This window comes from Rousettus aegyptiacus, unplaced genomic scaffold, assembly GCF_014176215.1.
Source record: "Rousettus aegyptiacus isolate mRouAeg1 unplaced genomic scaffold, mRouAeg1.p scaffold_m13_p_8, whole genome shotgun sequence".
Taxonomy (NCBI): domain Eukaryota; kingdom Metazoa; phylum Chordata; class Mammalia; order Chiroptera; family Pteropodidae; genus Rousettus; species Rousettus aegyptiacus.
This window is the reverse complement of record NW_023416311.1, coordinates 70425515-70439280: the sequence shown is the minus strand read 5'-3', so window position 1 is coordinate 70439280 and position 13766 is coordinate 70425515. Positions and strand designations below refer to the sequence as shown.

The window sequence follows — 13766 nt, the reverse complement described above, 5'->3', positions numbered from 1 at the left end:
GTATTTAAAGCTTCGCTATTCATACTTATTAAAACTTCTTCATGTTTGTTTATGTTTTGGAGGGTGCTGCGTAATTGGGTGTTACTGAATGAGTATTGATTTCTGTAATAACTTTGTCATGGAGTCTGTTTGAAGCAATACTGTATTTCCTTGCATTTTATGGTAAATTCCTTGCTCTTTTCCTTTTCGTTCACTGAGAGGTACCAGGAAGGCCTGAGATCCTGGAGAAGGGCCAGAGCCTGAACGGACTGCTGTGTTTCATAAAGAAAAGCAGAGCCTTTTTTTGGCTCTGTGTCGTACCCATCATTATTCACAGTGCAACTTCATTATGTGTTCTAGGGAAGGAAATATCCTGGGTTTTATTTAATTTTGTGCCATGAATAAAATTGGATTCCTATTTCATAAAATTAAACCCATTCTTTCCGTGAAAAAAGCTTTCACGATAAAAGCTTTTGCAGAGTCTCAGGACCCCAAATTTGCAGTAAAACTGAATAGTTATATAATAATTATCCAATAAAATTGTACAATTTATTTATTTTTCTGTTTGGGGTTTTTTGCTTGTTTGGTTTTTGGACAAATTTATTTTCTTAGAGATTGACATACTTTTGATAATTAAGTTAACTGGGATAAAATATTATTTTATTCTGCCGGTGCTCAGATAATGTTTGAGTAAAGTTTTTCCTTTCTGCTCAGCCATATTACTTTCCTTCACCTATGTTCCCAGAAGCTTGACATGGCTGGCAAGCACCAAGATTGTCATCAATATGGGGCAGGCCGCCATTGGATTAAAGAACCCAAAAGGTCTGCAAATGACATCTCAGAGGACTGATGGCATTGCCCCTGGGAACATAGTAGCTTCTCTCGCAACCTATAGAAGAGATAGAGCTTGTCCTATTTATGTCTTCTGATTTAAGAAAAAAAGTCCACTCACTTAAAAGAAAGGCATATAGAGACTCGCATATATATTTACACTTACAAAGCAATACATAGCAACAATTTTCAAATTTAAGACTTTTTTGCTGAAGTAAATTACTATTGTTTTGAAGAGCTGATTTTGACTTTTCTGCAATGCTCTAGGTAAAGGTAGGTAGTTCACATGTTCAAAGTTCTCCTTATAGGCAGAAGTTCCTTGTTGTGGAGGAGATGGAACTCCTCATTATACCAATTATAAAAACATAATAAAACCAGTTTTTTCCAGCTTTTGAGATAGAATTCATCTATAACTTGTATGGTTGGTTGGAGAGCTGTTGCCAAGGAGAATTAATTGTCAGAACTGGTATTACCTGCTAAGGGTGGCTTGGAGAATAATTTTAATTATTGATTTCAAAGATCACGTTAAGAGTATGCTCCTTACTATGCAGAAAACACCAGTGGAGTTATAGGAACCCCCACAGATTTAAACTTGAATCCAGAAATTAGAGAAATGGTTCATTAGTTGAAGAATCCATGTTGTAAGGACAAGTCCAAGTAGAGTGTCTGTGCAAAAACAAGTCATGGAGTAAAGAATAGTAGTGACTAAAGGAAAGGTAGAACTCTTGTCACAGACCCAAATTTAATGTATAGATTATGTAATGCGATGCTGTTACTAAGAAGGGTGGTTAGAATGATGTCTGCTTTATTAATAGAGTTTTCATAAATTAATTCCCTTTGAACGAGAATGTTAGTCTTTTTATACTTTACAACTAATAGGGAAAAAGGAAAGCAATGCCGAGGACCAAAAAGACTTTGGAAGAACGTCTGTAAGAGTAAGGGTTATTTAGCAACTGTTAAAATGTGTCTTGATTGTTTAGTGTTCTCTTAAGGAGTTTAAAGAGCAGTCATAATAGTGCTCCTTATCTGCAGGAAAAGCCATTAAGTGAGAATTAACAGTTTATTACGAAAGACTTGGTGGGAACTGCCAATTTTCTGTGACATCCGCATCTTGTTTCAAGCCATGTACCTGAAGCCATCACCTTCTTTCTAGGCAACAGGAGAAGGGAATGTGCGGGCCAGTGATGTTTGACAGAGGAAAATATCTGTTTATCTTTCTTTGAATAGAGGAGAGAGACTGTACCAGTAAGAAGCAAGATTTGTTTAACACTTGCAATGGAGCTTGAATACAATTTGCTGGCTGTAGAAATAGAAAGAAAATAGAGCAAGGCTCAGTAGCACAGCTCTGTTGCTTGGCCCCTACTTCATTGTGTTCCAAGTCTTATTAACCAGGGGATGGCACATTGAATTATAAGAGTTGGCCCACAGACTATGTGAAATGTCAGCTTTGTTTTTCTGCCCTAAAACTTTGTACTGGACAGCAAGTTTGAAATAACATCAGCTGAAATACCACTGGATAAGGAACCCAAAAAGGACAGATTTATAATGAAGTACAAGTTTCTGGGTTTTAAAAAATTTTCTGAGGAGTTTTGTAATTAATGAATAATTGATATTGACTAATTGTGGGGTTTTATGTTTTTCTTGGAAATGTTGACATTTTCCAAGCAGTTGAGTACACTCAGTATTATTTTCTAGCTTTCCATCACTTCTGATAGTGTCTAAAGGGACAAATATCTCCATACTTTCTTTTCTGACATTTAAAGCTGGTATTATTTTCCTTCAGTTGCTAAGGTAACCCACTGGCTAAATGCTAGTGGTGGAGAGAATGTTCTTTAAAATAGGTCCACTGGTAAATTGGTAAAATTATTTTGCAGCACTTAGCCATGCACATGCACACAAATGTGCATCATTTGTGAAGTTTTAAATCCTTAATTTAAAAATACGTTCTCTGTCTTCTATCCACCTCTCTACTTTTTTTGGGCTTTTAATATTTAAAGCTAAAGAATGCGTTCTCCGGCGCTAAAGAATTTAATACAGAATTGAAATCCTACGGAAAAGGATTTTCCCCCTTATCAAATCATTTGGATTTATTTTTTAGTTAAGTCAGTAAACTCTTATTAAGTACATTCTCTGTTTAAGGTACTATGTTTTAAGGAAGAAAAGCAGCTTAAACTCTTCCCTAAAAAATAAGCTCCCTACTTTTGTCTGGCACCAATGACCCTTAGACGAGAATAGAGAATTACATATTTACTCTCACATTTGGGAACTAGAGCATAAGTTGTATTCAGGTTGCTTTCTCCTTCTTTCATATTTTTTCAAGGAAAAAAAAATGTGAATGTGAGCTTTTATTTTTAAGCACCTACCCTAATATGCTTCCCAAAGGATTCAGCAACATGGAAGCTTTTTAAATTTACCTCTGGTTGGTCAAAACCCATCCCTGGATTCTCTTCTCTGGGAGCTTGTCAAATGTTGCAGGATGCATGTGGAAGTTTTAACTGCACACAGGGGACTAAAATGGAATTAGAAAATAACAGTAGCCAAGGATTCTCTTAGTACTTATTTTGAGGAAAAATACTAAAATTTTACTGTTTTCCTAGATTTCTTTAATAGGATTTGAATGCTGGCAGTTGTCCTTGTACTACTTTATTTAAAAAATAATTAAAACATTGGTTTTAAAATTTGGAGGTTGAAAGGCTGGTGGCTGAAGAAGAGGCGTGGGAGAGGCCTGGGGCAAGGGCCTGGGCAGCGAGCCAGAGTGTTGGTATGTTCTTAGGGAAATGACCAACCATGTGTCCTGGGGCAATGCCCCCCTTTACTTAGGCTAAGTGAACTTTACAAGGCCTTGTCTTGACTCTTTCAAATATGGGCCTTGATGGGGGCAGAAAGCTTTGTAGGTAGAAACCCCTCAAAACCTTCTGTAATCATACCCTAGTATGATTCCAACATCCCTACTTTCTCTTCCCTGCTTTTATTCTGCAGTTCTGTCATGCGGTATGCACGCATGTGCAGTGACTATCAGGCTGGGATCTGGAGAGCAGGACGTGGGCCTGGGCCCTTAGGGCTGGTCCAGCTTAGTTCCCTTCTGCTTGCTTTTCCTTACTCTCAATTTGTTGATCTATGAATTTCTATCTTTTCTGCCCTTCTCTTCTTGATTTTGTCTTATTTTACCTAATTATTTCTTTGCCTAATTGGAGGCATAATAGGTAAGAACTTAGTTTTAGAGATAAAAAAGTCTGGCTTCAAATCCTTGATGCCCCATATACTAACTGAGTGAGCTTGGACAATTGCACAATTGTGTCAAATATCAGTTTCTGCCCCTATAGGCCCTACCTCATCCAGTGGCTGTCAGACTTAAATGAAATAATGCATGTAATTTGCTTAATACATGTTAGATGGAAATGAGAAATGTAAAGTTCTTATAGCTGTTAGCACCCAGTAAGAATGAAATAAAGGTGGCCATGGTGGTTTATTTCTTTGCTTTCATTAATGCATAATAGCTGCCCATCTAGGTTTCTAATTAACTCTTTCCAGCCTCCTCACCCTTACCCAGGTGGGCAGCACCTTATATGAGATCCTCCCCCCCCCCCCATTGAACTTGTAGCTTATATCCACAGAGTTTAATATTTCTCAGTCTGGGTCTTTGGACTTGGGGCTCTGGCTGTCAGTGCAAAGGCAGTGAGTGGGTCCTGCCTGGGTGCAGACGAGTGGCCAGTTTCCTGGCTTTGCTTAAATTCATACTCACCATTCAAACTTCAAAAGATCATTTCCAAGATATGATGAGTTGACACTTTGTCTGCTTGTTGTTGATAAAATTAGACTGCATTGCATTTTCATTTGTCTCCTGGTGGGTCACTTGGGAGGGTTGCATATGGTAGGAAGAGAGAGAAGAATGTCTGGCACATAGTAGGCTATCAGCGAGTATCTAATGAATGACCGAATGATGGAGTTGAATCATAGCCTTGAAGAAATAGTAACAAATGAAAAAGCAAAATACTGAGCAGGCTGGAAAGGGAGTGTGACATAATTGGTGCTTATGGCACCTAATGACCGCCTGCTGCCTGAAGCATGGGCTGAAGCACATTTGTCTTAATGACACATCTGGCGTCTTACACTGATACAATTATAGTACTTCCTAAGCAGACAGCTAGTTCCTTTAAATTATGCTTTTTAAATTGTAACCAGAGGAAAACTGTTTTCAAATATACCATATATCAATTTAATTTTTGTATGAAAAGATCAGATAAATGTGTACGACCGATAAATCCCCTCAGTACTGGCTTTCCTACCTAGTTCTTGAGAACTCTGTCTCACATGCTATTACCATTACAACTCCTTGACAACCTTGGGTAGTGGGCTAGGCAGATAGCATTTTCCTTTTTTAGATCAAGCAACTTAAAACTTGAGAATTAAGTGGTCTGCCCAAAGCTACATCTTTGTAAGTGTTCAAACCCAGACATTTCACCCCTTTAGCCTTTCCTCCTCTGTGCTATACAGTGTTCTGTCTGGAACCTTCATATCTTGTATCAATGTCTATATTGTATAATTCAGTTCCAGGATTGTGAAGGCCAACAATTAGGTTGCCATCTTTAAGTTCTGATAAAGACTTTTTAGTGTTTCAGTTGATTTAGTACTAGTTCCATGAGGTAAAATAAAATATAACCAACCTATATGAGATGCAGAATCCATAATGTGCATTCTGGTATTGTACATTACAAGGCAAATTTTCTGGAATACTTGTGTATGTGATTGGTGTTTTCCCAGAGTATTTCAGTCAGGGGTAGTTGTAATCTGAGTGTCTCAAATGTGTCCAATGCAGAAAAGATAATACACGCCAATATGCTTGTTTCACTTCTACTTTTTGGCTTTATGATCCAGCCTTGCCTATCATGTTGGGTTGTGCTTCATGGGCTGTTCTGTTTCTATATCTTTCCTATGAGCGTATTTATTTATATTTGCAGTTCCTGTCTTGGACTCATCAGCATCTGATATTCTGTGTGGAAGTGTGATTTGTTTATATACACACCAAAGCCCTCATTAGGCAATTTAAATAGAATATGCTATAAGACATGACCTCTTTTTCTATTTTCATTGAGAGTCCTGAAAAAATGTCAATGATTGTGTGTGATGCTTATGCCAGAGTCTCTCTTCTACTCTCCATACATATTTTTAGTAAGTTTTTTTCATTATCTTTTTGTCATTTTTTGGCATTTGATAAACATCTGTAAATTTTCACATGATGATACCTGACACAGGTTGAATTAACCTGCAGAGCTGTTTTCTTGTACATCAGATGGTTTCTTTATTTCTATTCATACTCTACGGCTAAGCCTAGAGCTGTAGTTCATCAGAGTGATTTCATGGGCCAGATATTTATTTCATTCTGTATGTTGGCTGTATGCTTCCCAAAGACAAAGACAGGACCTATTCCACAGGGCCTGACATATAGTAGTGGTTTCATTCAATGTTTATCTACTGAATGATTTAAATAAACAAATTGAGACCTCCATGAAATATATATGTGTGGCTTCGAAACTGGAGTAGAACTTATTTTAATGAATCGGATTTAGGTGAATTAAAAAATAATGTTTTTCATAAACTTACAGTGTTGAATACATTTCAGTGGCTCCACTCAGGAGTTATGAAACATTATTAAACTCTACAAAGTATACCTGTTTCTGAATTAGTTTGTGTTTAAAAATATCATTTTCTTCTAGGTTATTGTCCCTGTCACATTTTAGCTTTAATATTTTCCTCAGCATTTAAGGTTATCTATCCTGGCTTAGCAGCAAATAAGATGATTAAAAATAACTTGCAAGAATCACAAACATTTTATTTTTGCTCTTATTCATTGGTGAAACTTTTTACCTAATAGATCTTAAGAGGTCGTTGGGAAGACAGTGGTATGAAAAGGAGGCATATATATGCATTTTGTTCACCACTTTTTTATTTAAGGTAGGAGATCCTAACCCTCACTTTGCATAAGAAGCACTTGAGAATCTTCAGAAAAGATCAATGCTTTGATCTCAATTCAGAAGTTATTTTAATTATTCTGGAAAGGACCTTGAGCACAGCTGCGTGTTTGGGGGGTGAGGGAAAAAATAGAGGGGAAGAGACGTACAGATACCACTGAACCCCAAAAGTGCCAACACCCCCTTCTTTCCCCTCAGAGGTGTTATGCTGACGCCTTTTGTAACCATTTCCTTGCTTTTCATTATAGTTTACTCTCTACCCCTAAATGTTTTACTGTTCACTTTTTAAAAACTTCTTATTAATTGAAATGTCGTCTGTACATGCTCTTGTGACTTTTATCCCTCGACATTGTATTTCTTAGTTTCTTCTATGTGAGCCTATAATTCATTTTTATTGCTCTTAAAATACTAGTATATGATTATACTGCAATTTATTCCATTGTTGATAGACAGTAAGATAACTTCTATTTTTGACCATTTTACATTTTGTGAGTGTTTTTTGGTGCATAAAAAGCATAGTCCTCACTAGGTTTTAAATGTAGGAGTGGAATTGTTCAGTCACAAGACAGTAGTTTCTTAAAATTTATTAGATGATACTACCGTGGCTGTTCTAATTTGCATTTTCCCTAATAGCGAATGTGAGTTCCTGAGGGCTTGGTAACTTATTTTTCAGTCTTTGAACCCGAATTTATTGCTAATCGAAAGGCTTAGTCAGACATTGTGTAGGTATAATAATGATCTCAAATTTGGACTGAGCAGTTCATAAAATCACTTTCCTTTGGTAATAACCAAACCATCTGGCCAACTCTACACTTGTGTTTCAGGTACTCTGGAAGGTCTCTTGGTATGTGTTGTATTTCATGTATCCTTGATCCCGAAAATTCCTATGTAGGAATGAATACTCTTAGGACCTTGGGTCTTTGATGCGGCTGCCTCATTTTCTAGGCAGAGACACTGAGGTGTGGCAAGCAAGGTGCATGGACTTTGAGTCTCCTTACCCGTCTGTGGCAGATGGACCTCTTTTTATACTGTGAAGAGAATGCTGATTGAATGGCACAGCCTGCTCAGTTCCTTTTTGTGTCTGGGTGATCCACTCCCAGGATGTTACAGGTCATACCTTTTAATGTTTGCCATTAGAGCAATTCTTAGTAATTCTGTTGTAGCTACGTTGGTTCAAATAACGTCTGGCACCAACTAAACAGGAAGAAACCTATTTATTTGGGCGGGGGGGGGGGGCGAAGATTTCATTTTATTTAAACACCTCCACCTCTGCCAAATTGTATAACCTTTCCAAAGCTTGTTTTCCTGACTGCTGTTAAGAATCTGAAACTCTATAACAAACAGAATAATTTATATATGTCATGATGTTTCCTCTTTCAAGCTGTTTGCCTGATTCTGCACCTTGAACTTTTATACCGAATGAGAAAGCTCTCACAATGTTTGGTTAGCTTTTTGTTTGTTTTCTTCAAACATTAGAAGACCTCTTTCCCCTGCCTTCCCATCTCCCCAGGAAGTGGGTCGATTCTGGAAGGGAAGAGGGATGCAGGCAAGGGGGAGAGAGTGGGATTCTGTCCCATGTGTTTATTGTTCTCTCCCATTGAATGAGGCATGAAGATGGAGCCAGAAAGTAGAGAAGAGGGAGCTGGGCTAGGAGAATGGGCTGGAAAGCTCTCTCGGTGGAGGAAACTACTTCTCCCCATACTCCCACAGTGGGTCAGGCTGAGTACCGTGAACCTTAGCCTAGTTTTGAGGGTATTTGGAGGATTTCCACAGGTGCTGTAGGGAGTACCATTTAAATGTTTGACACCATACTTACCTTTATCTATGGTATTATTCTAAAAGGGAATGCAAAACATACAGATGTTCCTTTTGGTCATATTTTTCTTAAAAGAAAATTGTATCCTGTATGACATAGGACAGATTCTCTCCAGATTTAGATTGGGACCTGTGACTTAGAAATTCCATCCTGGTGTGGCTGGTTACAGTCGTGCGCTGACAGGTGTGTTGGGGAATGTATCTACTTGTGTTTGTTCTGTTACCCGATCCTAACAACTCTCTTTCTAATTATTATTTAAGAAGGTAATAAGTCAAAATGAAATCAAACATGCCTCGTTAGGAATCTGTGAAGAATAAAACCCTGCTTTCTCATAAAACAAGTTTAAAGATCAAAAACTTAAAGGATAAAGTAGTTAAGGATAAGTTCTATAATAGCCAACACTGCTCTTTTTGAAGATATCAAATATATTAAACAAATGTCTGGCGGGGGCACACCGCCTTGTCTGTTTTTGGATGTTTGGGCATTTCATACGTCATCTTACAGGGCAAGGGGAGTCTGCGTTTTGTCACACAGATGACGGAGCAAATGCATGGTGAAGTCGGTGTCATTTCACTGGGAAAGCTCATGTACATACTTAAAATATAAAGCCTTTTGTTCATTGATATAGATATAGAAATAGAAATATATAGATATAGAAATAGTAGTATAAATTAAATAAAAATGTAAACAGTTTTCTTTTGCATCCAGTGGAGTATTTCCTGTTTTTTTTTTTTTTAAACCAAGGCTTTGTTGGATGCTGGCTCCTCAAATAGCATCATGACCACTTGCTGCTGTGACAAAGCTGAGTTTATTGCTTGCTATGGTAAGGGAGAACTCCACCTCCATAGATCCTTAGCAGTGTCTCAAATGGGGAGGCAAGAGTAGAATTTAGTGAGAACTTAAGTTTGGTGTAAGGAGGGTCTTTTCATACAGAGGAGGGGTGATAGGCAGGGAGGGGGGCTTGATTAGGATTGGGTAGGGATTATGCTATAATTGTTAAACATTGGTTTTAGGACTTAAACTGCATGTCATGGGGTATGTGACAAGGAAAAGGCTGAGCTTTTTAGGGAAAGCACTGAGGTGGCTTTGGCAATGTTGACATAATTTTGGGGACCTAATGGATGGATGAAAGTACCACCGTGAAGTTTGAGAAGGACCATGATCTCCCATTTTCTGGACATGTGAAGCCCATTTCTGTCCCAGTTTCTCATCAGGGGAGAGCACCTCTGAGGACAAAGTGTGGAAAATGAGGCTTCTTTACAGCATTGGCCTCCGAGACTCTGTCCTGCTGGAGTAGCACCATCTCCAAGGACACCTTGGGAATTGACAGTGTCTGTTTCCCAAGGATGCTCTGTTCCTAGCACTTGTTCTTCCCAATGACCTACTTTCCTGCAAGTGAGTGAATGTGAACGAAGGGCACTGTCATTGTCCCAGGGGTGAGCAGACCTGACTCCAGCACCTTCTGGGTACCTGACTTTGGACAAATCACTGACCTCTCCACATCTATTAAACGAAGTGCTTGAATTAGATACTTATGATGGTTCCTTTCAGCTCCCTCATTCTTATTATGTCTAAATACCTGGTCTCTGGTAAAATGCATGAGACAACTTTTGTAAACAGAGGGACTGATATATATATTTTTCTTTCTTTTCAGTTATTCTTCCCAGAGAGTCTCTCCTGCACCTGGCTGTGAGATGGGGCTTGCCTAAGCTTTCTCAGTTCCTCGTGTGCCTACCTGGGGGTGTCCAGGCCTTGGCTTTACCCAATGAAGAGGGTGCCACACCATTAGACTTAGCTTTGCATGGTGGACACTCTAAGCTAGTCGAAGACATCACAAAGTGAGTGGTTACCTGATAGTTTCTCTCTTAATCTGTTTCTATAAAGTCTGCCAGGCATTATGAAAAAATTAAAATGAAACCAAAAGCTAATGTTGGTTTATGTTTTACCATTAATTCTCATGTGTAAAATACAGATATACATGTAGGACATAAACAGATAAACAGATATATTTGGTATTCACACTTCTTTGGGGAGAAGGAATTGGGGAAAAAGTCTCAAAAGGCTCTATAGGGACTTATAACTAAAAAAGCAAATGCCTAACCACTTCTTATCTTTAAGGCTTCAGCTTAAGTATCACTTCTTTAGAGAGGCCTTCTATGTTATGGTCTTTTATGATTATGATTAATTCACAGCAATAATTGTGATTAAAATTAATAATCTACAATATTCATTATAACTTAGAATTTTACATATATAGTGATCATCTGTTTTATATATGTCTCCCTCCTAAATCATTTGAGGGCTGAAACTATTTGTTTTACTCATTGCAGTGTTTGGCACATAACATTCATTGAAACAATATAAATTTTTGTTGAATCAATGAATAACAGATAAACCCAAAGACACTTTGTAGCCATTTGGGTGGTTATCAGGATCTAGTGAAATCATAGATCATTTGGTTATCAGGATCTAGTGAAATCATAGATCATAAATAATTTGTTAACTGTAAAGTTTTCTGTTTATGATGATATCCACACTTTCAATGAAAAATGAACATGTTGTTTGTTACTTAGAATGGTTCAGATGGGTCAGTATTTTTAAATGAAAGGAGGACTCATATATAGTGATTTTCTTCACTTAACATGAGGTAAAAAAAAAAAGATAAATGGGAAATTATGTTGAAAATTACAAAGTACTACATAAATATTAAATATTGTCAGCATTATTACAGTATTGATGGACTAGTTTTTCTTGTTTGGCTCATAGAACTCAATGTTATTAATTTATGGACATATGATGCATAAGTGGACATTGGAAGTAGAAGTCAGGGCTTTCTGGTTTGTTTTTTTTTTTCCCCTCATTTGGTCAAATGACCAGCTCCCAAAGGAAGAGCTCATGAAATAGGCCCCTTTCCTTTGCTTTAGTGTGACCGCACTTTCTTGGCTAGAAAGGGTAAGGCAAGACTGCTTCCTTTGACTTAGTCATCATAGGTAGTTCAGTATTGCATTGAGATCCTGGAGGCTGACTTCTTCACCCTTGGTAGCTTTGTATCCTTCTACTGATGATTTTATGTGTTTTAAAAGTTTACACATTTAATAAATCCATTCATGGGTGGCATTGGAAGTAGACTGTAAGCTAAATTCTAATATGGAGCTTCCATTTTCTAAATTAATAACAGTGATCTGATTGCTCAGGCTCAGAGTTCGTTTGCCTCAATGGCTTGTTGTTAGCATAGGAAATTGTCTTCTGGAAGATTCTGGAGTCCCTGGCAGAGTTTGGGGAAATGCCCCAAATCTTAGTGTACAAATACTCTTCATGGATCTCTTTTTGTCATTCCGTGTGATGGAGATGACATTTATTTGATTGGAAGTACACCATATTTTTGTAAAGCAAACGTTCATTAACAAAGTGAGGTCCTGGAAGAAGAAATAGGTAGACTGCTAGTTCTGTGATGTCAGGAATCGGGGAGCAATCTGTCAGAATATGACATGCTGAGCTGGGCAGTTACCTGGGAGCCATTCGCATTTTCCTGAGGCTCCTTTACTGTTGCTATTATAAGCCACCCAGAATACTGTGATACTAGTCATGAAGCCTATATATAGCTAATAAAATGTGCAATTGTTCTTAGCCAAAACAGAATAGAAAATAAGCTGATATTCAAGAATTTAGTTTGGGAATGTATTTCCTTTGTTTATGAGTGTGTTCAAGAATACAACACAATCAAATTTATGCATATTCTAATTTGCATGAGAAAATGATTTACAACAGCGGACCAGCATGTTATGAATACCTCACTTGTTTGTAACATCCAAACCTCACCATGTTCCCTGGAGATCATATCTGTTTTCCACTGTAACCACCTAATAAACTGTTGGTTGCCAGCTAATTGCCGCTACATGCAGTCCCATTAAAGAGAGAGGCATCTTTTCAGATTGAAAGGAGAATGAAATACTGGGGTAAAGTACTACATTTAAAAGTCAGTACCGTTTCACTATTTATATAAATCTTTAAAGTATATAATATATGTGCATGACTTTTCTATTGACATCTTCTCTAGGCAGAAAAAGAAAGATGGCTTCATTAGGCTCTGTTTATATCATCTTTTGAACCTATTGTCAGTAGGTAGCTTTTGAGGATTGTTCTACCAGTCCGATTTGTAATATGAGGGGCACTGAGGCTACTGGAATCTTGGGGTTGGTGTCTCTGGAGCTGTGCTTGAGTTTTGATTTATGATGGTTCAGTTTCCAGGGCAGACGTTCCCCTGGCTTCTCCCGTGTATGGCTCGGTGAAGATGCAATCCTGCAGTACACTCACTCGTCAGAAATGCTGACCCTGACGCTTAACCACACAGCCGAGCATTTGTTGGAGGCTGATATTAAACTCTTCAGGAAATACCTTCGGGATAGAGCCTTTCTCACTAAGGTTTGTGCCCGGTTATTCTGGTATGTAATAACACACTCCTTGGGAGTGCAGGCAACAGTCATTGTTTTGGGGACAGAGTTTTTCTAACAGAAACTTGAGGGTCATGGAATTGCAAATTGTGTTACATCGGTAGAATAAAGATTATTATGTAATATTTTGGCAATAGAAGGTAGTAATTTACATAGTATTCATGTTTCCTTTACGTGAGCCAGCCCTGCCAACGTAGGGTTTTAATATTCTAATACTGGATATTCTCTATGAATTTATTAATTGTATTATAATTCTTACTTAAAGCAGTTGCATTTGGGGTTCTTTTACATGTATAATATCTACTTGTGGGGCTTCTTATGGCTTAGATGTAGTGAAGCATTTGTCCCAGTATACAGATTCTTCTTGAATAGGGGACTGGTCATTTGAAACCAGTTCTTTTTCAAAGAGGGTTTCCCCACTTCCACCATGGTCCAATCCCCAGCATTAAGTGCTCATCTCAAGGTTTAAAATGTTTCATGTTCATTATTTTTATTTTTTTGTGGAAACTGGAAGAATATAAAAATACTTATATCTTTTAACTATTGTTAAGCAAAATGTTATTTTGAGTAAAAGAACTTGAGTTAGTCTAGTTGACAGTGCTCGGGGGGGGGGGGGGTAATGAGTTCGCTCACCAGATCCTGCAACCCCCATATCTCAAGCACGTCCATTAATAAGGCACAGGTTTCACAACTGTATAGAATTTAAAGAGTAAATCTTTC

The 13766-nt window shown here is 37.8% G+C and overlaps 1 protein-coding gene across 5 annotated transcripts in view; it reads left to right on the top strand.

Moving 5' to 3' along the window:
• ARHGEF28 (Rho guanine nucleotide exchange factor 28) overlaps nt 1-13766 on the top strand; it is a 259146-nt gene that overhangs the window by 105893 nt on the left and 139487 nt on the right. For 4 of the 5 annotated variants that reach the window (XM_036226271.1, XM_036226272.1, XM_036226269.1 and 1 more), the window contains 2 exons: nt 10250-10433; nt 12837-13017. In XM_036226271.1, coding sequence (XP_036082164.1) covers nt 10250-10433; nt 12837-13017 — 365 coding nt within the window. Of the gene's footprint in view, nt 1-9357; nt 9419-10249; nt 10434-12836; nt 13018-13766 lie in introns of those variants that run through there. The other variant, XM_036226273.1, reaches the window with a different exon arrangement.